The following is a 21719-nucleotide window of genomic DNA, read 5'->3' on the forward strand; positions in this document are numbered from 1 at the left end:
TGAGGCCATCACCACCACCACCACCACAACGGAGGGTTCAGTTCCAACGTATTTGAAGTGCTGCACCAAAACACCAGTGCAAACAACTAAATAACCACCAGCCCCCATTCCTGCAGTGGTTTCTGTTGCTGAGTAAGGCTGAAACACACAGAAAAACATCGGGAAATTATGTATTAACCCTTTCTTTTGGACTGTCAGTCCTTGCTAACCACACTGCTTCTTCAGGCCTCTTCATTCCAGCCATCCCAGTTCAACCTGTGTGTTTGCCCCCCAGGTAGAAGATGGCAGCACGACACAGCAATTTTACCCCAAAACATGAGAGCAGGAGAGGCCTTGCAGCTCCTGGTGCTGATGCAGTCAGCAGTGCTACCTGAGTTTCTATACGTTAACACACAAGGTGGTGTAGAAATACGTGGAAGTATGTATTTCATTTATGCACCCTTGATATATACATATATAGTGGGGTATATATGTATTCTATGTGTGCACAGGTATATATACTCATGTGTAAAGTTAGATATAAATATATATACTGTAAATGTGTAGCTATATGTACGCAATATTCCCTAATTAACATGCAATGAAATTAGTAATACAATTTGCACGTAACTATTAAGTAATTAAGTAAAACTGTGCCTCAGGGGGCTGCAGGGCAGCCAGCTGCTGCGGGCAGCCCCAGCGGCCACAGCCCGAGCACAGCCGGGTACCGGAGGAGAACTGCCCCGGCCCTGCCCTGCCCTGCCCAGCCCGGCCTGCCCTGCCCCGGCCCGGCCTGCCCTACCCTGCCCGGCCCTGCCCAGCCCGGCCTGCCCTGCCCCGGCCCGGCCCGGCCTGTCCTACCCTGCCCGGCCTCCTCGGCCCTGCCCAGCCCTGCCCTGCGCAGCCCAGCCTACCCTACCCTGCCCGGCCCGGCCTGCCCTGCCCGGCCCCCGGCCTGCCCGGCCTGCCCTGCCCGGCCCCCAGCCCAGGCTGCGGGTGAGAGGCCGGCCAGTGCCCCGCGGGGCCCCGGTGCCAAGGCCCGTCCCGCCCCGGCCGGGAGGAGCCTACGCGGGGGATGGGTCCCGCCCCTGGCGATGGCGGCGGCGCCGCGGCCCGGCCCGGCCCGGCCATGAGGCTGACGCGGGCGGCCGTGCTGGCGCGGGCCAAGGCGGCCGCGCTCGATGGCGTCCGCCGCCTCAACTGCTGGTGGGCGCCGGCGGGGGGGTCCGGGGCCGGGCGGGAGGCGGGCCGGGACGCGCAGTCGGGCCCGCGGCGGCAGCCGGCCCGGGGAGACGGGCAGGCCTGGGCCACAGGGAGCAGGCAGGGCTGGGGGGCACGGGGGGTGACGGGCAGGGCTGGGGTAGGGAGGAAGGGCGGGGGGGGCAGGCAGGGCTGGGGGGGCAGGCAGCGCTGGGGGGCAGGCAGGGATGGGGTAGGGGGGCAGGCAGGGATGGGGGGCAGGCAGGGATGGGGGGCAGGCAGGGATGGGGGGCAGGCAGGGATGGGGTAGGGGGGCAGGCAGGGATGGGGAGGCAGGCAGGGATGGGGGGGCAGGCAGGGATGGGGGGCAGGCAGGGATGGGGGGGCAGGCAGGGATGGGGGGCAGGCAGGGATGGGGTAATGAGGCAGGCAGGGCTGGGGGGCAGGCAGGGATGGGGTAGGGGGGCAGGCAGGGATGGGGGGCAGGCAGGGATGGGGTAGGGGGCAGGCAGGGATGGGGGGGCAGGCGGCCTGCGAAGGGGTGAACAAGGAGGCCAGTGGTGGGGCTGGGCCGGGGCTGTGCAGCCCAGGCCTGGGGGCAGCAGGTGGGGGCTGGGCCCTGCCGTGCCGCCGGTGACCCCTGCTCTCCTCCCGCAGGGGCAGCCACCTGACTGATGTAAGTACGGCGCAGCGCTCCCGGGCCTGGGCGGCCGTGGTGGACCCCAGCCCGCACCCCGCCGGAGGGAAGCCTGAGCCAGCAGCCGGTGTGGGGAGAGGATGGGGTTGACAGGGCGCCGAGGAGGGCGCAGGCCTGGGTTTGGGCTGGCCCGGTGCCAGTGAGCTGCAGTGCTTTTCAGAATTGATTAGCATCTCATAGGAAAAAAAAAGAAATAAAAACGATTGGTGGTGTTTCGAGAGAGCACTTGGAAAATTCCACTCTGAGGTCCTGTGCAGACCCCCAGAGAGTGGGACCCTGAGTCCTGCGTCATTTGTTCGGGACTTTGGATGACGTGCCCTTGTTAGGAGAGGGCTGTCTGGCGTAGGAGGGATCCTCTCCTGTGTCTGGGGGCTGGAAAACCAGCACAGAGACTGCGGAGTTGCTGGAGCAGAAGAGCAACGTGATGCTGGTGTCTGCGCTTCCACTGCTGGGCAGAGAGGGTGGAGGAGCTGCTGACTCTGCACTGACCATGGCAACAAATCTCTCTGGTGGTGTTAAGCTTGGGTTAGACTCAAGCAAACCCAAACTGCTGTTTTGCTTTTATCTTCCTTGTGTGTGATTTTAAATTGCTTTTATTTGTATTTGTTTTCTGGGAGTGTCAAATTGCTGTTTCTGTCTCTTCCTGCACAGATATCGATATGCCGGGATTTGCCCAACATTGAGGTGATCACGTTCAGGTGAATGACAGACTGCCAGCTTTGGAGAGGGCAGGGGAAATGGCCTTTCTCGTGGGGCTGTGCCTTGTCCCTTGGTTTCTTACCACTTTTCTGTGCTTGTGCATCTGAGCTGCCTGGCTCTTCATGCCTGATTTCTCAAGCAGCAGAGATGCAGAAATGATTATTCTTCTGCTGGTTCCTATGCACGTTTCCCTTTGCTGCTCAAGAAAATAATCTCTGTTTTGAGAAGTGTTATAAACCTCTTAGGATTGTTGCTCCCCAAGTCCTATTCCGTAGTTTGGATGGGGATCTTCTGGGCCTCTGCATGGGGCCCGTTTGCAGAATGCTTGTTGAAATGCTTCATGGACCTCACAGAGCTTTTAATTTCTGTAAGCCTCCCCCTAACACACCCATCGTTCACCTACGCTGGGGATCCCACGGACCCAGTGCTGTCTGTGAATCTGAGCTTTTTCGCTTGGGAATCTTATATGGGTTCTCCTTCAGCGAGTCTGAGGAACTGCTACAGAAACGTGTGCGGGTGCGACAGGTGTTAGGGGGAAGCAGAGGCTGTTCATCATCAGGAGAGAGGAGAGCCTGCTTTTTTAATTCTTTCCCCTGTTTAAAACAATGAAATGCTATAAGCCCACTGAATGTCTGTTGCCATGCTGTGGCACGGTGAGGTGCCACGATGAGACTCCTCAGTGAAACTGTTGCAGGAAAGGGGGCTGGAAAGCCACTGTGCTACAGGGGCTGTGCTGCCACCTAAACAGTACAGCGAGGGAGGGGTGAGCTTGCTGGTCTCTGACCCTACTGTCTCTCTTCAGCGTGAATGGCATCTCAGACCTCGAGCCGCTGAATCAGTGCCAGAATCTGAGTGAACTCTATCTGAGGAAGAACAACATTACAAGCCTAAATGAGCTCTTCTACCTCAAAAACCTACCCCGGCTGAGGGTCCTGTGGCTGTCTGAAAATCCCTGTTGTGGGTCAGACCCCCACCGCTACCGAATGACGGTGCTGCGTAACCTACCCAGCCTGCAGAAGCTTGATAACCAAGGTGGGTGCTTGCAGGTAAAGGGACAACCCCAAGCTACAGGCAGGGCGACGTGGAAACCGGTAACGTGTTGGTTCCTCTCTTTAAGGCATCCTTTGACTCTTCCTTGAGTCAGGATGTGTTAGAGGTTGAGCATCCCTTCTGCAAGATCCACCGCTTCTGTTTTCTCCTTTCCCTTCCCTGCAGCGCCAGAGTTAACACCAGCAGGACTAAAAGCCTCATTGTAGCGGAGATGGTGCCACTAATTAGTGGTTTTTTAGAACTCTTTGCTGTGGCAAAACAAAGATTCTGTAATTGGATCTGCTGTCATTAAAAAAAAAAAAAAGAAGCTTTTCCATCTGGTAGCAGTAATTTGGTAGCTTTTGGAGCCTTCTCCAGAGACAAGAGATAACAAAGCATGTTTGCGTCCCTCCCTGATACCTTTCTGACTTTGTGAGATGGGTGACAGCTGCCAGTGTCCTCCTTTGCGGGTTTTACTGCAGGAGGACGACGAAAGCAAAAGGCCAGTACAAAGGACACTTTTTGGCCCAGACCCCAGTGATGTAGCTCTGTAGCAGCAGTACCTGCCCTGTTACAGCTGCTGTGTTCTTGGGCTGCTGGAGCTTGTTGCAGCAGGCTTTTGTTTTGGTTTTTGCAGCTGTGACAGAGGAAGAACTGTCCCAGGCCCTGGTTGATGGTGAGGAGATCATGGCCCCACCAGCTAGGAGGAATGTGGAAAACGGCTGCCCTGAGTCCACTGTATCTAGTGCTGCTGAATCCACAACAGAGACTGAGAGTGAACTGCTGAACTTCAGTCTGGAGGAGACAAAGTGAGGGCTTACTCGTGAGCTGTTAGGATTTCTGGGCTGAACTCGCATGTGGCATGAAAGGACCCTGCCAGCCAACCCTGATACTCCGTGGGCCAGGCCTGCGGCTGGCACAGATTCCTGTTGTTCCAGTTACCGTGGTGGAGCTGTGCTGGTTTAATAGCACTTGTGGGTCTGGTTCTGTATCTGCAAAACAGGCTCTTCTGTAGGTGGGTACTTACTCTCGAGTGTCAGCTGCATGTGCGGACAGAGATGGATCCTCTCTGAAGCGTGAGCCCCAGTCCATTCCTGCTTATCTCTGCTTCTGCGACACGCTTTGGCGCATGTCAGCGCTGCGGCATGTGTTGTTCCAGTGCACTGTCACACAGTCTGCAGTCCCAGCTAGTGTCAGGCACGGGAGCCTGTTGCCCCAGGTGGGGGTGCAAGCAGACTCCTTGTGGCGGCATCCTCATTTATATTTTATAGCTGTGAGGTTCTTGCTTCACGTGGGAATTTTGCTTGGGGTGTTGTGGTGTGTGAATAGATGTGCCTTGAGTCCTTCAGCTGGATGTTTCTTGCGTGGTTGCCCATGATTAGAAAGGATTCACCTGGCAGTGTAAGGTTCTCCCAGCTGGTCATAATAACGTTTGCTCTTCTTCCCCTTCTTAGCAAAATTCGAGAGGAGCTTGGTATGAAGCCTGTTCCCAGGGATAAATTTTCCTCCTTTTCACCTCGAGGGACAGACTGCAGCTGCAAGAAGAGAGTGAGTATCTTTTAAAGACCAAATTGCTTTTCATTGTGTGCAGCTCTGGGCCCCCCCATTTCAGAAGGACGTTCAGGTGCTTGAACGCGTCTGGAGGAGGGCAGCGAGCTGGGGACAGGGTTGGAAGGTGTGTCCTGTGAGGAGTGGCCGAGGGACCTGGGCTTGTCTAATTTCAGGGGGAAAGGAGGCTGAGGGGCAACCTCATTGCTGTCTGCAGCTTCCTGGGGAGGGGACACGGAGAGGGAGGTGCTGAGCTCTCCTCCCTGGGATCCGGTGACAGGACACACAGGAATGGCTCAAAGCTGTGCCCGGGAGGTTCAGACTGGACATTAGGAAGCATTTCTTCACCGGGAGGGTGGTCACACCCTGTAGACATGTCCCAAGCCTGTCACGTGTTCAAGAAGCATTTGGACAATGCCCTTAATATGCTTTAACTTTTGGTCAGCCCTGAAGCAGACAGGTCATCAGTTGGACTAGGTGATCTTTGTAGGTCCATTCCAACTGAAAATACTCCATTCTCTTCTATCTTTAAGACATCATGCAATATAAAGAAAGCCCAGTGGAGTTTGTCCTCTTGGTCTGTCTGCACACAAGCTCACGTGTGCCCCTTCCCTGGGGTTGTGCTAGGAACACGTGCTGGATGGGCAGCAGCTGAAATGCAGCTGGTAGACTGTCGGCCTAGGGGGAGGTTGCTTCATTGAGAGCTTAGGTGGTTCCTCAGCCCCTTCCGTGGTGTAGCCTTGGATGAACTTCATGGATCTTGGTTGTTCAGCTGGGAATTGCTGTCTGTTGGGCTGAGCGCCATCACTTCAATTGGTGCAGGGAGGCCAAAGTGAGATCTAGACCACGTTCTGCCTCATTCTGATGTTAGTTGCCTGCGATCTCTGTTCACGTTTTATGAGTGAACACTTGAGTGAATCACTTTGCAGCATCACGAGTAGTACCCACGGGCTTTGGCCTTCAGGAAAAGAAAACATTAAAGGGGAAATGGCCACAGATTGCAGCAGGGGAGGTTCATGTTGGATGTTAGAAAAAATATTTTCCCTAGAAGTACAGTTATTTAGGAGGCTGCAGAATGTCTCCCTGGAGTTTTGCAAGACATGGTTTGACAGAGCCATGGTCTGGTGCTGGCAGTAGTCCTGTGTCAGTGCGGGGGCTGGGCTGAAGGCCTTCAAGCGTTCCTCCCAGCTCACGCTTTCACAATTCTACAGGCTCTTCTTATTCCTCAGATCAGAAGGTTCCTGTCCTTTCCCATCCTACATGTAGTCACGCTGGAGAGAGAGGGCGGCTGCTCTTGCACTCTTGTGTGCGCCTTTCCTCACAGAAGCCCGTTGGGAGGGTGGCGGGGAGCCAGAGGCATGTGGGCAGTCGGTGCAGGACTGGGCGGATGGGTTTGTCCTGCATTCCAGTTCACCTCCTGACACGTCTCTGTCGGTGTTTGCCCCGAGGGCTTGGTCGTTCTGTCCCTGTAGCTGCAGGTGGCTGTTGCAAATGGCCGGCTGTGGTGGTGGTGGTGTTCCTAGAAAGAGCAACTTTGAAAATCAAGTGTCTTTTTCTGGGCTGGTGTTAACATGCTTGTGTAAAGCATTGTCTTTCTCGTCCCGACAGAACAATGTCCTGAATGCCATCCTGCTTCTCATGAAGGAACTGGACACGGAGGGTCTGGAGATAGTCCAGCAGACGGTGGGGAGGAGACTGCAGGCGTTTCGGAAGAAGGAGCTGCAGGAGGAGTGACAGTGCCCATTACAAACCTCCCTGGAGCACCAGCCAGCCCCAGCCCCGCAGCACCATTCTGCCCACACATGCCTGGCTGCAGCCAAAGCCTCCGTGTTTCCCGCTGTGTTTCCCCTGCGGAGGGGCTGGAACGGGGTGCTGCTGGCTGCCCCTGCCCCGTAGCTCCCGACATCACCCCCAGCTGTGTATGTCACACTGGGGCGGGCAGCACCTGACCTGGCTTGCGGGAGCTTTCCTGCTTGTGTAACAGGCTCAGTTAACGTCTGTGTCTCATGTCACTGGGGCTGTTTGATGGGAGCTGCCGGTAAATCAGCAAAGCAAAAGCGAGCGGGGCCGCAGTGAGAGGTGCTGCTGTGCTGCGCGATCGAAGGGGGCTTGGCCAAGCCTGCTGCCAGCTAGAAAGGTCACTGCTTGTCAGTGGCTCCCTGTCAGACTAACCAGCAGCCAGCCCCTGTGTGTTTGCAGGCTCTGAAGGCAGTTTCTACCACAGAGTTTGTTTTGTGAAGTCTGTCGGGGAGATGCTGCCTGAAATGATCACCCAGAACTGTCTGGTGCAGATTTTGAAGGTCAATGTCAAATTCCTAATTTACATTCAACTCATGACTTCTGGTGCTTGTTAGTGCATGTAGCACCTGACTTGGCGGTCAGGCGGACCAAAGAAAAGCTCGGTGCAGCCTAGGTGAAACAAATGACTCTCTCCTAGATCCTGAATGCTCAGCTGTACTCTCACCCCCACATGCCCCTGTAGGCATCTTAAGGAAACAACATTAGAATAAAACGCCCCTGTGCGTTTTTAGGAGAAAACAAGCCAAGCGTTACTGTCAGGTTTGCGCAGGCATCGAGGGTGGCATTTCTGTGTAACTGAAAAAGCTGCATTTACTAAGATTTTGTAGAGCCGCTAAATACAAATGAAAATGTTGTGACATACCAAATAAAACCAATTATCCCTCTCGGACGTGTAAGCTGTGGCTGGGGTTCAGCAAACATAGCGAGAACAACTGACTCTGGGCATTGCTCCATTATGTCTGGTTCATGGCTTGCATTGTTAGCCCTGCGGAGCAGGAGCAGCGCTGTGGGCCCCTGCGTCTTCCCGCTTCACTGGACCCGTCAAAGGGCTCGCTCGCCCCCGGCGCTGGTTGATTCTGCACCGAGCTGCTGCAGGGGCTGCTTTTCAAAGGGGCTGTGCTATTTGGGAACCTTGCGGCCACAAGTCCCCGCCGAGTGCAGGAAGCAAAAGAGGCAGCGGGCAAAGCTCACTTGCTCATGGCAGAGGCACAGAGCCCACCCAGGCAGGGCAGTGGCCTCCGAGGCACAGGACGCGGCCCCTCTGTGCCGCTCGGCTGCAGACCCTGGCCCTGTGTGAGGTGGGGTGGCGTGTCCGCATCCCTGCTATCCCAGTTTGTACGGGGGTCCGAGCACCCGTGCGCCGGGTCATGCTGCTGTGAGGAACGCTCCTCGGGGATGGTGACAGCCTGTGTCCACAGGCCTGTTTACTTGACCTTGGTGGGAAGGGGCACAGTTTGACCCTCGTCACTTGGATGAAGATTGCTGATGCCTTTAACTCCTCAAATGACCTAGTTCTTGCCTTCTGCATTAAACCCAGCTGCGTTTAAATAGCCAGTGTGATTTATAATGTACCAGACTTTCCTTGACAGCCAGGGCCTGAGAGACATACCCGTCATCTTGTTTGCATCTTGCCCTTGTGCTGAGGGCACGTCCTCTCCCAGGCTGCCTCGACAGCCTGCTCGGTGGCAGTAGTCGCGCCTGTCTGTGTCAGGGGACAGGGGAGCCAGACCCCCCAGCTTTGCTGGGAGGAGAGTGATCAAAGCAAGTGTCATGGCTTGTCATCAGGGCAGCTAATGGAGCAACTGCCGTGGCCTGAGGCTGCTCTGGCACCGTTCCTCCCCTCCGCGCTGGAGAACTCTGGCTGTTAATCCCTGACTGCACGACTGTCCCCGAGCAGAGCTCGCTGCCTACGTGCTGCGCTTGTCACGCTTGGCTGGGGCGGGTGCTCCTGGGGCCGGGTGAGCTGCCCTGGGTGCTCCCGACTGCTCCTCGCAGGGTGACCCTGATCCCGCACACCCTCGGAACAGCCCAGGGGGGGGCTGGCCTCTTCCCTCTGGGGGCCTGGCAGCCTGCCTTTCGCTGAAGATGCTCATAGCTTTTTTGCTCTGCCTCTCCTCAGGGCCGGGGGGCAGCCGGGGCTGGGCTGGCCGTGCCTGGGTGCACCGTCACCGCATCCCCTACTGCTCGTTCTAGCAGCACACAGGGTGGTTGCCCCCCTGCAGGATGCTGGGGCTGTCCCTGTCCATCTCCCCCCCCCCCACCCGCCAAGGGATCTGGGATCTGGCGCTCCAGGCTTTTTTGAGTGGAAATGAGGTGCGAAGGCTCCAGTGACCCCTGTCCCCAAGTGCATCCAAATGCGAAGCTGGCCTGAGCGTGGGGACACCCCCTTCCCCATTAACACCCTGCACCCGGCTGCTGGAGGGCGGCTGCCAAGAGCTGTGTGGTGTGACCTGCTTTCGCCCTGACCCGCCCCAGCAGGGGATATGGAGCAGCGAGGGCAGATGTTTCCCGGTCTCCGCCTGTGCCAGCGGCTGTCCGTCCGCGGGTCCGGATCCAGCACAATTTGTGTCCAGGCCAACCGCGGGGGTCCTGGAGGCCAGCGGTGGGGCAGGTGTGGGGGACAGCACAGCGCGGGATGGTCCCTGGCTGATGTGAGGTCCTGCACAGGAGCCAGTCGGGGCTCCTCAGATGTGGGATGGTGGAAGAGCCTGTTTCCCATTGCTGGCACTGGGAGGAGCGGCCAGGTCTGCCTGGGGTCCCCACAGCAGATACTCGCCTGGGAAGAGCCGTGATGCAGCCTCCCGTCAGCAAGGTCTGCTCTTGCTGTGTGTCCAGCTCTGGCAGGGAAGATGAAGAAATTACCATCTTCCTCCGGAGCCTAAAACAAGTAACGTGGCCAACTAGAGGAAAAGCACTGAAAGCAGGGACTTGGCACTTGGGGACAACTTGCTGGAGGAAAAAATAACTGTGTGTTTGACCCAAAAGACTGTGATGCATCTTGGTGCTGGCAAGGCCTCAGAGGCTGGAGCTGTCAGCCGAAAGCCCCAGGAGGGAAGTGGCCTGGGAAAGGGGCGATGCACACGCACAGCCGGCCGGCAGCGGCCGAGCGCGGCGCAGCGCAGCCAAGCCCGAGTGCTGCACGTGGGAGCCGGCCCGCTTGGCAACTGCCCTGAGAAACTGCCTTAACAAACATCTCGCCTCCATAAATCACTTCTGCGCTTTCTTTGAAGGTGGGAACCAAAACAAGGAAGAAGCAATTCTTCTCTGGGATTGCGAAGTCTGCCTGCAGAGGGATGCTGACCTTGCAACCGCCACGGCCCGGCAAGGCAGAGGCCGCCTGCGGTCCCGCTCTCTCGGGCTTTGAGGACAGAAGCAGGGAAACCTCCTGGCCCAGCATTAATCCAGCTCTGGGAGACCATCTGGCTTTGTTCATGGGGACTGTCCCCCCAACCCTAACCCCCGGTCTGCCCCCGCTTCCCTTCCCACGGGGACTTGGCGCACAATGACCACTCTCCAGCGAGGCAGGTTTGGCTCCAGCGGGTTTTATCTCTAGAGGAGGAGAGCAGCGCTGCGAACAGTACAAGATTTGGGAGTGTCACAGAGCAGTGGTGAGATGACAGGCATGGCACCCGAGGCCACACAGTGACGGTCACAGCCAAGCGTCATGCAAGGTGGCCAGGGAAGAGGGGCTTGCCTGGCCCGGTACTCTGTGCTGCGCCCTCCAGACATGCCATTGGGCAAATGCCACGGGAGGATGGAGCTTTACCTCACGGGGCAGCCGAAAGCCCCTGGAACCAGCCCCTACCCGCTCCAGGATGGCGGCGTATCCTCCTCAGCTTCCCTCCTGCGCGCAAGGCAGGTGACTAAAAGCAGCAGTTGGCTCAGGCGGTCAAGCCGCTACATAAGGAATCAAGATACCCCATCATTAAATAACAGCAATAAACTACCAAGGGAAGATTAAGGGTCTGGGCTCCGCAGCTGGGCTCTAGCAACACCTCTTTTCTGCGTCTGCACAGGGATCAGACCCTGGACCAGCCACCTGGGGCAGGACTGTGCTGTTTTGGGAGCCACAGCCAGGCTCTGCCTGCTTTAAGGGGTTGATGGCGAAGCTACACGGCTACTGAGAACAGGGGAGACCCGGCGCTCCCCGAGCAGCACGTGGGGATGGAGAGGATGTGGGTGGGGGCTACGGCTTGGGCTGGTGGGACTAGAAGCCCTTCTCAATGCTGAGTGTGCGGCGGGTGACGTGCTCCATCTTCCCCGAGATGTACTCGGTCAGGCTGATCTGGTAGTTGGCGAGCATCTTCAGCATCAGCCGCAGGTTCAGCCACCACTGCTCCTGGGGCAGCCTGTGCCTGCGCAGGGGGAGACATGGCTCTAGAACCTGGGAAGGTCCCCCTGGGACCTGGTGAACTGCTGGGACATGGGGATGGGACTTACTCAAAATCAGTGACTTTCTTGAGCTCCGTCACGGGGCTGAAGGCCACCACCTTCTTCCTGAGCCCGATCACGCAGGCAGAGTCTCCCGAGTTGGCAAACACACGCCCTGGGTAGGAGGACACTGTCGACTGTGGCTGCCTTGCCGGGGGCCAAGTGGCCAAGACCAGAGCAGCAGGGGCTGCCCGGTGCCACCAGCCTCCCCACACCCCACCACAGAACCCACAGCCCTCGGCTCACCCTTACGATAGACCTCCTCCAGCTTCTCTGACATCCACAGCACCGCCTTCACTCCCAGCTTGGTCCCGTAGTTGCGGTCAAAGGGGGTTGGGGCTCCCCCCTGGGGACAAAGACATGGTGATGTCAGGCCCATCCAAGTCTTGGGGAAAGCAGTGGCCCATGTTGCCCTGTCCCCTGTACCTGCTGGAGGTGGCCCAGAACGTTAATCCTGCAGTCAAAGATGCCTTTGCCCTCAGACGAGTAGAGGTTGTAGAGGAACTCGGTGGTATAGTGCTCGTGGCACTTCTCATTGCTGGGGAGCAGAGGGAAGGGATTGGGGGGGCTGCTCCACAATCTGGCATCCCCAAGGGGTCCCTCTGTGCTCCCCTAAACACCTATTTTTGCTGGGTTTTGTTCTACCTGAGGCCCAGAGCGCCAGCCCATCGGCCCAGGATGCTGGGGCAGGGTGGGGACAGCAGCAGAGGCATCCAGCACAGGACCATCCCTCTGGCCGAGCGTGGCAACCCCGGGCAGGATGCCACGCGCCCACCGTGCCAAACCTCGCTGCACTCAGGGACTGTCTCTGGCCACGGGAAGGGCTCAGCTCTGGCCTTGCTCCCTGCCACAGGGCTGGGTTTTTCAGTGAGTGACCCCAGGCGTCCCCAACTCACCGCAGTACCAGCCCTCTCTGGATATCCGTCTTCATTTTGTCAGTCAAATGTTCCACGTTGGCCTGCAAGATGAACGCCAGGATGCTGGCAGCCATCCTGGGTCCCTCTGGTCCTCTTGTTTGGACCCAAGTGCCACTAACATCAACCCAGCAGCTTCACGGGGCTTGGCCATGTTCCTCCAAACTCTGCCCTGCCTCGGAGCCTTCCCTTTCCCAGTTTTCCATCCTATTTTACCCAAACGATGCTGCCAGAAAGCAGCTCCTACTCTGCTCACCTTCAGGTCATGGATGGTGAAGGGATCTTCATAGACGTAGGCGGCGTCGGCGCCCACTGCAATGCCAGTGACAGTCGACAGGTACCCGCAGTAGCCCCCCATTGTCTCCACGATGAAGACGCGGCGCTTGGTGCCTGAGGCCGACTGCTTGATGCGGTCACAGCTCTGCACCAGGAGAAGCCGGGGGTCACACCAGGAAAACCTGTCCTTGCTGCCCGGGATGGGACGCTGGTTCGTTCCCGCATGCCATCCCACAACATGGCAGGACCTGGGACCCAGCGAGCTGCCCCCTGCCCTCCCTCACCTCCATGGCCGCGTTGACAGCTGTGTCCGAGCCCAGGCTGAAGTCGGTCCCCGGCACGTTGTTGCTGATGGTGGCAGGGATGACGCACATGATGATGCAGAGCTCCTCGTACTGCCCGCGGGCCTCCACCAGCTGCAGCACCCCCTCGTACGCCTGCAAGGAGCCGAGGACTCGGGAGATGCCCTGGGGCCGGATCCACATCCCAGAAGGGGTGGCCCGGGGTGGCCTGCGCCGCCCGCGATGCCGGCAGCCCCACAAACCAGAGCTGAGGATGCCCCCACACCTCAAACCCCCCGATGACCAGCAGCCCCTGGATGTTGAATTTCCGCACGTTCTCCACAATCTTTTCCATGCAGGTCTTGGGCAGCGTCCTGCGGTAGGGAAGGGGAGGAGAGGCCGTGGGGTGAGGACAGGGGTGTCCCCTCCCCTCCCTGCCACCCCCCTCCCAGCCCCCTGGGGCTGCACTTACCGCTTGGTGCCCAGCATGGACCCGCCACGTCCCAGCCAGCCCGCCACGTCGTGCCAGCCCACCTCACGGATCTGCAAGCAGCAGCGCTCGGTTTTAGGATGGCAGAAGCAGCCTGCCGCTGCCCTCCAAGCCCAAACCCACCCCCTTGGGAAACCCGCAGCACCCAGGCTCACCGTCCCCCTTACCTGCCCCTTGGACAAGCCCTCGAAGCCGTCGCTCACCACGTAGATGGTGTGCCCCTGGCAGATGCCGATCCGCACGGCCGACCTGACGGCAGCGTTCATGCCGGCGGCGGGGGCACCCACATTCAGGATGGCCAGGCTGAAGGGGCTCTGCAGGGACAGAGATGGGGATGGCACGTTGGTGTGTGTTCCCAAGGCAGGGATGATGTCCCCTGCTGCTCCTCATCCCTCCTTACCTTCTCCTGTGCCGGTTTCTGGTGTGCCAGCAGCTTGTAGATGTTCCAGTTGTTCTCAAAGCTCCTGCAAGGACAAGGCGGCGTGGCCCCGAGGGGCGCCTGGACCCCGAGGCGTGGGGGGGGATGCCCTCCCAGCTGCAGGAGCCCATGGTTCCCCCCCAAGGGAGAAGCCTCCAGACCAGCATGTCCTTTTGGCCACTCCATAGGGATGTCTCCCCCCCATCCCGGTCCCCACTCCTCACCTCCCACGGAGCTGGATGGCCTCCTCAAACCTCTTCTCATCCATGGCCTTCTGCACGTCCTTTGTCTTGGGGGAGGAGAGATGCAGCACCGTGACACCCACGCTTATGGGGAGGGGAGCAGGACCCCCACCCAGCGGGCTGGCGTGCCTGACACACACCCCCCGCCCCGATACTCACCACCTGGACGCACTCCATGAGTGGCAGCCGCACTGACTGGTTCCCCGAGAGGCTCACCACGCAGGCGGGGGTGTCCGGCGTGGCCTCCAGCAACGCCATCACCGCCTCCATCCCCATCTTGCTGCTCTGCAACAGGCAAGGGGCACCCGCTGCCTCGTGACGCTGGGGCCACCCACGCCAGCCAGGCGGGATGCTCCCCTGTGCTCACACAGGGATGCTCCCATGACCTTGGAAACCAGGCGGCTGCTGGCACACCCAACTCACAGCCAGAGAGCTGCTGGTTTCATTTCAACAACCCGTGAAATTTGCAGCAAATGAGGGGACCTGGGCATGCGGCTCTGCTCGGCACAGCGGGGGCCACCCCTGCGGGGGCCGTCTGAGCCTCAAGTCCTTTGCAACAGGCAGAGGGAATGCAGGAGCCGGGCTCCCCACCAGCCTGCTGCTTTCTGCAGGGTGACCCCCGCTCCATGTCCTCCCCCAGGACCTACCAGCACACGGTCAAAGGCTGACGGGGTCCCTCCGCGCTGGACGTGGCCGAGGACGGTGACCCGCGTGTCAAAGCCCAAGCGTTGCACCACCAGCTGCGGAGAAGAGAGGATGTCATGCTGGGGACCCGCCAGTCACCCTGGGTGCCGGAGTGGGTGCCAGAGCGGGCGCTTACATCCTTCACGTAGTTGGAGGAGATGGGTTTGCCACTGCGGTCGATGGCACCCTCGGCAATGATGATGATGTTGAGCCGCGACCCTCTGCTGCGTGTCTGGTGTGAGGGGAGAAAAAGAGCTGCCACGGCTTAGCCAAAACTCACCGGCGGCCGAGCCTGAGCACCCTCCCCCGCTTGCCACCAGCTGCTGCCTGGGGGCGGGGCTCAGGCTCAGGGTGGCTGAGCCCCTGAGCCAGCGGTGCCCCTGGCACGCGAGGGCTGGATTTGCGCTCGGCTGAGTGCCCCGTTTCACAGGGACAATGGTGGGAGCTCCCGAAGCTTCGCAGGGGCTGGGCACCGGCTGTGGGGCTCAGCCCGGGTGCCTGCGGGGATGCTCTGGGGTGAAAACGGGGACAGGACCTTAGGAACCCCCCCCTCACCTCCCCAAGCCTCTCACACATGAGGTCCTCCCAGCCGTCCTCCGGAGGGGACTCAGGGATGAAGAGCCAGTCGGCGCCCGAGGCCAATCCGGACACCAGCGCCAGGTACCTGGGGGGACACGGCGGTGGCAGCACCAGGCCTGGCCCCCGAACGTGGCACCCCGTCGCACCGCAGGGGCTTACCCACAGTGGCGGCCCATCACCTCCAGCACGAACGTCCGCTGGTGGCTGCAAGGACATGGGTGGGAGGAGAAGGAAGGTGGGTGCGATGCTCCAGGGGGGTCCAGCCCCCAGCCCCAAGCCCGCTCACCTCTGCGCCGTGGTGGTGATGGCGTCAATCACCTCCATGATGCGGTGCAGCGCCGAGTCGGTGCCGATGGTCATGTCGGTGCCGCAGAAGTCGTTGTCGATGGAGCCCACCAGCCCCACGATGTTCAGGCGGCAGTTCTCCCGTGCCACCTCCTCGCTGATCTGCCCTGCCGGGGGGGACCGCCGTGCCACTGGTTATTTTGGGGTGCCCCCATCCCCCACCAGCATCGGGCCGGATCCTGCCGAGCAGCGGAGGAGCCCAGCCCTCCCTGGGGGTCACAGTGACAGGGTGGCACCTCTGGAGCTCAGCACCCTTTGAATGCTTTCACTCTCCCCACCCAGTGCGTGTGGGAGGGGGGGTCACCCACCATCTTGGACCAGCTCCTCCAGCAGCCCACCCCACTCAGAGCGGAAGATGTCGGCGCCCGTCAGGCTGCCGTCCCCGCCGATGACGCAGAGGTTGGTGATGCCGTGCTCCACCAGGTTACGGGCGGCCCGCAGCCGGCCCGCGCGGGTGGTGAAGGCCTTGCAGCGGGCACTGCCAATCACCGTCCCGCCCTGCAGAGGAAAAGGGGGGGGGGCACAGCTTGTCATGTAGCTTTTTTTGGGGGTGGTGGTTGGATTTGGGGGTCCCCACCGGTGAGCCTCACCAGCTGGATGATGTTGGAGACGCTGAGCCAGTTGGCTTGCTTGATGTTGTCACCCCCCTCCACCAGCCCCTCGTAGCCCTGCGAAGAAGATGGGGGTGAGGGGGACCCCGGCACAGGGGGGGCAGCTGCCCCCCACCCGTGATGGGGAGCATGGGGGTGCCCCAACCTCGTAGATAAGGAAGACCTTGGCTCCCACGTATATCCCCATGCGGGTGACGGCGCGGACGGCGGCGTTCATCCCTGGCAAAGCGAGAGGTGAGCCAGGGTGACCTCGAGGGGCCCCACACCCCACAGGGCACCGGATCCCAGGGGTGTCCCGCCCCCTCGAGTGGGGGGGCCCAGAGACCGGGGAGCTCCGCGCACGGGTGGCAGATGCAGGTGAGCGAGACCCGTCAGCCATCCCGGGGGGCCGCGACCCCCCACGGCGGGTGCTCGGGGCTGGGCACGGGGAGGTGGCGCGGGTGGGCCGCGGCGACCCTTCCCGTGCGTCGGGGACACACGGGAGGGGGGTGCCCGTCCGTCCCCTCCCCCGCCGCGGGCTCCCGGGCAGGAGCGTGGGCCGCGTCCCGGCTGCGCGCCCCGAGGCCCCGCGGATGCCGCTCCCGCCCGGCCCCGGCCCCGGCCCCGCTCCCGCCCGGCCCCGGCCCCGCTCCCCCGCCCCACCTTGCGCGTCGCCGCCGCTGGTGAGCACGGCAATGGCCATGCCGGCCCCCGCCATCCGCAGCCGCTCCAGCTCCGCCGCCGCCATCGCTGCGCTCCCGGCACCGGCGCCGCCGACCCCGCCCCGCCGGGACACGCCCCGCGGCGGCCCCGCCCCCGGCCCCGGCCCCGCCCTCGGCCCCGCCCCGCCATGTTGTGCCAAACTCTGCCATACCGCGCCATGCGGGGCCATGCTGCGCCGTACCACACCATATTGTGCCAGTCTGCGCCATGTGGTGCCATACTGCGCCATATCACACCACAGTGCGCCGTGGCGCACCATACCATGCTGTGCGGTGCCATACTGCACCATACCACACCATATTGTGCCGTACTGCACCATGCGGTGCCATCTGTGCCATACCACACTATACTGCACCATACCACACCATATTGTGCCGTACTGCACCATGCGGTGCCATCTGTGCCATACCACACTATACTGCACCATACCACACCATATTGTGCCGTACTGCACCATGCGGTGCCATCTGTGCCATACCACACTATACTGCACCATACCACACCATATTGTGCCGTACTGCACCATGCGGTGCCATCTGTGCCATACCACACTATACTGCACCATACCACACCATATTGTGCCGTACTGCACCATGCGGTGCCATCTGTGCCATACCACACTATACTGCACCATACCACACCATATTGTGCCGTACTGCACCATGCGGTGCCATCTGTGCCATACCACACTATACTGCACCATACCACACCATATTGTGCCATACTGCACCATGCGGTGCCATCTGTGCCATACCACACTATACTGCACCATACCACACCATTCTGCGCCATATCACACCATACTGTGCCATGCGGTGCCATACTGCACCATACGATCACACTAAGCCATACCACACCATACTGTGCGGTGCCATACTGCACCATACCACACCATATTGTGCCATACTGCACCATGCGGTGCCATCTGTGCCATACCACACTATACTGCACCATACCACACCATATTGTGCCGTACTGCACCATGCGGTGCCATCTGTGCCATACCACACTATACTGCACCATACCACACCATATTGTGCCGTACTGCACCATGCGGTGCCATCTGTGCCATACCACACTATACTGCACCATACCACACCATATTGTGCCGTACTGCACCATGCGGTGCCATCTGTGCCATACCACACTATACTGCACCATACCACACCATATTGTGCCGTACTGCACCATGCGGTGCCATCTGTGCCATACCACACTATACTGCACCATACCACACCATATTGTGCCGTACTGCACCATGCGGTGCCATCTGTGCCATACCACACTATACTGCACCATACCACACCATATTGTGCCGTACTGCACCATGCGGTGCCATCTGTGCCATACCACACTATACTGCACCATACCACACCATATTGTGCCGTACTGCACCATGCGGTGCCATCTGTGCCATACCACACTATACTGCACCATACCACACCATATTGTGCCATACTGCACCATGCGGTGCCATCTGTGCCATACCACACTATACTGCACCATACCACACCATTCTGCGCCATATCACACCATACTGTGCCATGCGGTGCCATACTGCACCATACGATCACACTAAGCCATACCACACCATACTGTGCGGTGCCATACTGCACCATACCACACCATATTGTGCCATACTGCACCATGCGGTGCCATCTGTGCCATACCACACTATACTGCACCATACCACACCATATTGTGCCGTACTGCACCATGCGGTGCCATCTGTGCCATACCACACTATACTGCACCATACCACACCATATTGTGCCATACTGCACCATGCGGTGCCATACTGTGCCATACCACACTATACTGCACCATACCACACCATTCTCCGCCATATCACACCATACCGTGCCATGTGGTGCCATACTGCACCATACGATCACACTAAGCCATACCACACCATACTGTGCCATATCACACCATACCGTGCCATACAGTGCCATACTGCACCATACCATCATACTGCGCCATACCATCATACTGTGCCATACCACACCACACTGTGCCTTGCAGTGCCATACCACACCATACTGTGCCATGCAGTGCCATGCTGCACCATACCACACCATACTGTGCCATGCGGTGCCATACTGCACCATGTGGTGCTATACTGTGCCATACCGTCCCATAATGCGCCATACTGTGCCATGCTGTGCCATACGGCACCATATTGCGTCGTGCTGTGCCATATAGCAACCATGTTGTGCCACACTGTGCCATACCGTGCCATGTGGTGCTATACCATGCCATACTGCACCATACCATACCACACCATACTGCACCATGTGGTGCTGTACTGTGCCTTGTGTGCCATACGAAACTATGCAGTTCCATAGTGTGCCATACTATGCCATACTGCACCATATGGTGCCATACTGTGTCATGCCGTGTCATATTGTGCCCTACTTTGCCATACCACACCATACCATGCTGTACTGCGCCATACTGTGCTGTACTGAGCTGTACCACACCATACTGTGCCATACTGCGCCATACCATGCTGTACTGCGCCATACTGTGCTGTACTGAGCTGTACCACACCATACTGTGCCATACTGCGCCATACCATGCTGCACTGCGCCATACTGTGCTGTACTGAGCTGTACCACACCATACTCTGCCATACTGCGCCATACCATGCTGTACTGCGCCATACTGTGCTGTACTGAGCTGTACCACACCATACTGTGCCATACTGCGCCATACCATGCTGTACTGCGCCATACTGTGCTGTACTGAGCTGTACCACACCATACTGTGCCATACTGCGCCATACCATGCTGTACTGCGCCATACTGTGCTGTACTGAGCTGTACCACACCATACTGTGCCATACTGCGCCATACCATGCTGTACTGCGCCATACTGTGCTGTACTGAGCTGTACCACACCATACTGTGCCATACTGCGCCATACCATGCTGTACTGCGCCATACTGTGCTGTACTGAGCTGTACCACACCATACTGTGCCATACTGCGCCATACCATGCTGTACTGCGCCATACTGTGCTGTACTGAGCTGTACCACACCATACTGTGCCATACTGCGCCATACCATGCTGTACTGCGCCATACTGTGCTGTACTGAGCTGTACCACACCATACTGTGCCATACTGCACCATACCATGCTGCACTGCGCCATACTGTGCTGTACTGAGCTGTACCACACCATACTGTGCCATACTGTGCCATACCATGCTGTACTGCGCCATACTGTGCTGTACTGAGCTGTACCACACCATACTGTGCCATACTGCGCCATACCATGCTGTACTGCGCCATACTGTGCTGTACTGAGCTGTACCACACCATACTGTGCCATACTGCGCCATACCATGCTGTACTGCGCCATACTGTGCTGTACTGAGCTGTACCACACCATACTGTGCCATACTGCGCCATACCATGCTGTACTGCGCCATACTGTGCTGTACTGAGCTGTACCACACCATACTGTGCCATACTGCGCCATACCATGCTGTACTGCGCCATACTGTGCTGTACTGAGCTGTACCACACCATACTGTGCCGTACCACACCATACTGTGCCATACCGCACCATACCATGCTGTACTGCGCCATACTGTGCTGTACTGAGCTGTACCACACCATACTGTGCCATACTGCGCCATACCATGCTGTACTGCGCCATACTGTGCTGTACTGAGCTGTACCACACCATACTGTGCCATACTGCGCCATACCATGCTGTACTGCGCCATACTGTGCTGTACTGAGCTGTACCACACCATACTGTGCCATACTGCGCCATACCATGCTGTACTGCGCCATACTGTGCTGTACTGAGCTGTACCACACCATACTCTGCCATACTGCGCCATACCATGCTGCACTGCGCCATACTGTGCTGTACTGAGCTGTACCACACCATACTCTGCCATACTGCGCCATACCATGCTGCACTGCGCCATACTGTGCTGTACTGAGCTGTACCACACCATACTGTGCCATACTGCGCCATACCATGCTGTACTGCGCCATACTGTGCTGTACTGAGCTGTACCACACCATACTGTGCCATACTGTGCCATACCATGCTGTACTGCGCCATACTGTGCTGTACTGAGCTGTACCACACCATACTGTGCCATACTGCGCCATACCATGCTGTACTGCGCCATACTGTGCTGTACTGAGCTGTACCACACCATACTGTGCCATACTGCGCCATACCATGCTGTACTGCGCCATACTGTGCTGTACTGAGCTGTACCACACCATACTGTGCCATACTGCGCCATACCATGCTGCACTGCGCCATACTGTGCTGTACTGAGCTGTACCACACCATACTGTGCCATACTGCGCCATACCATGCTGTACTGCGCCATACTGTGCTGTACTGAGCTGTACCACACCATACTGTGCCATACTGCGCCATACCATGCTGTACTGCGCCATACTGTGCTGTACTGAGCTGTACCACACCATACTCTGCCATACTGCGCCATACCATGCTGTACTGCGCCATACTGTGCTGTACTGAGCTGTACCACACCATACTGTGCCATACTGCGCCATACCATGCTGTACTGCGCCATACTGTGCTGTACTGAGCTGTACCACACCATACTGTGCCATACTGCGCCATACCATGCTGTACTGCGCCATACTGTGCTGTACTGAGCTGTACCACACCATACTGTGCCATACTGCGCCATACCATGCTGTACTGCGCCATACTGTGCTGTACTGAGCTGTACCACACCATACTGTGCCATACTGCGCCATACCATGCTGTACTGCGCCATACTGTGCT

At 58.7% G+C, this 21719-nt stretch overlaps 2 protein-coding genes across 2 annotated transcripts; one reads left to right on the plus strand and one right to left on the minus strand.

Moving 5' to 3' along the window:
* Positions 1-1039: 1039 nt before the first annotated feature.
* CFAP410 (cilia and flagella associated protein 410) lies at positions 1040-7841 on the plus strand. Its single transcript, XM_055723925.1, has 7 exons — positions 1040-1185; positions 1837-1855; positions 2528-2574; positions 3378-3607; positions 4242-4413; positions 5059-5152; positions 6761-7841. Exons 1-7 carry the CDS (start codon positions 1055-1057, stop codon positions 6884-6886), a joined length of 819 nt encoding a protein of 272 aa, XP_055579900.1. The 5' UTR covers positions 1040-1054; the 3' UTR covers positions 6887-7841.
* A 2637-nt stretch (positions 7842-10478) lies between these two features.
* PFKL (phosphofructokinase, liver type) lies at positions 10479-16998 on the minus strand. The gene is made up of 22 exons (XM_055723993.1): positions 16866-16998; positions 16369-16442; positions 16203-16280; positions 15921-16110; positions 15554-15719; positions 15427-15471; positions 15244-15352; positions 14825-14920; positions 14652-14744; positions 14164-14289; positions 13987-14051; positions 13745-13808; positions 13512-13658; positions 13327-13397; positions 13141-13228; positions 12858-13010; positions 12554-12718; positions 12280-12341; positions 11810-11921; positions 11630-11729; positions 11393-11498; positions 10479-11307 (listed from the first exon to the last, which is right to left on the minus strand). Exons 1-22 carry the CDS (start codon positions 16948-16950, stop codon positions 11160-11162), a joined length of 2343 nt encoding a protein of 780 aa, XP_055579968.1. The 5' UTR covers positions 16951-16998; the 3' UTR covers positions 10479-11159.
* Between the last annotated feature and the right edge of the window lie 4721 nt (positions 16999-21719).

This window comes from Falco cherrug, chromosome 11 (assembly GCF_023634085.1).
Source record: "Falco cherrug isolate bFalChe1 chromosome 11, bFalChe1.pri, whole genome shotgun sequence".
Classification (NCBI taxonomy): Eukaryota; Metazoa; Chordata; class Aves; order Falconiformes; family Falconidae; genus Falco; species Falco cherrug.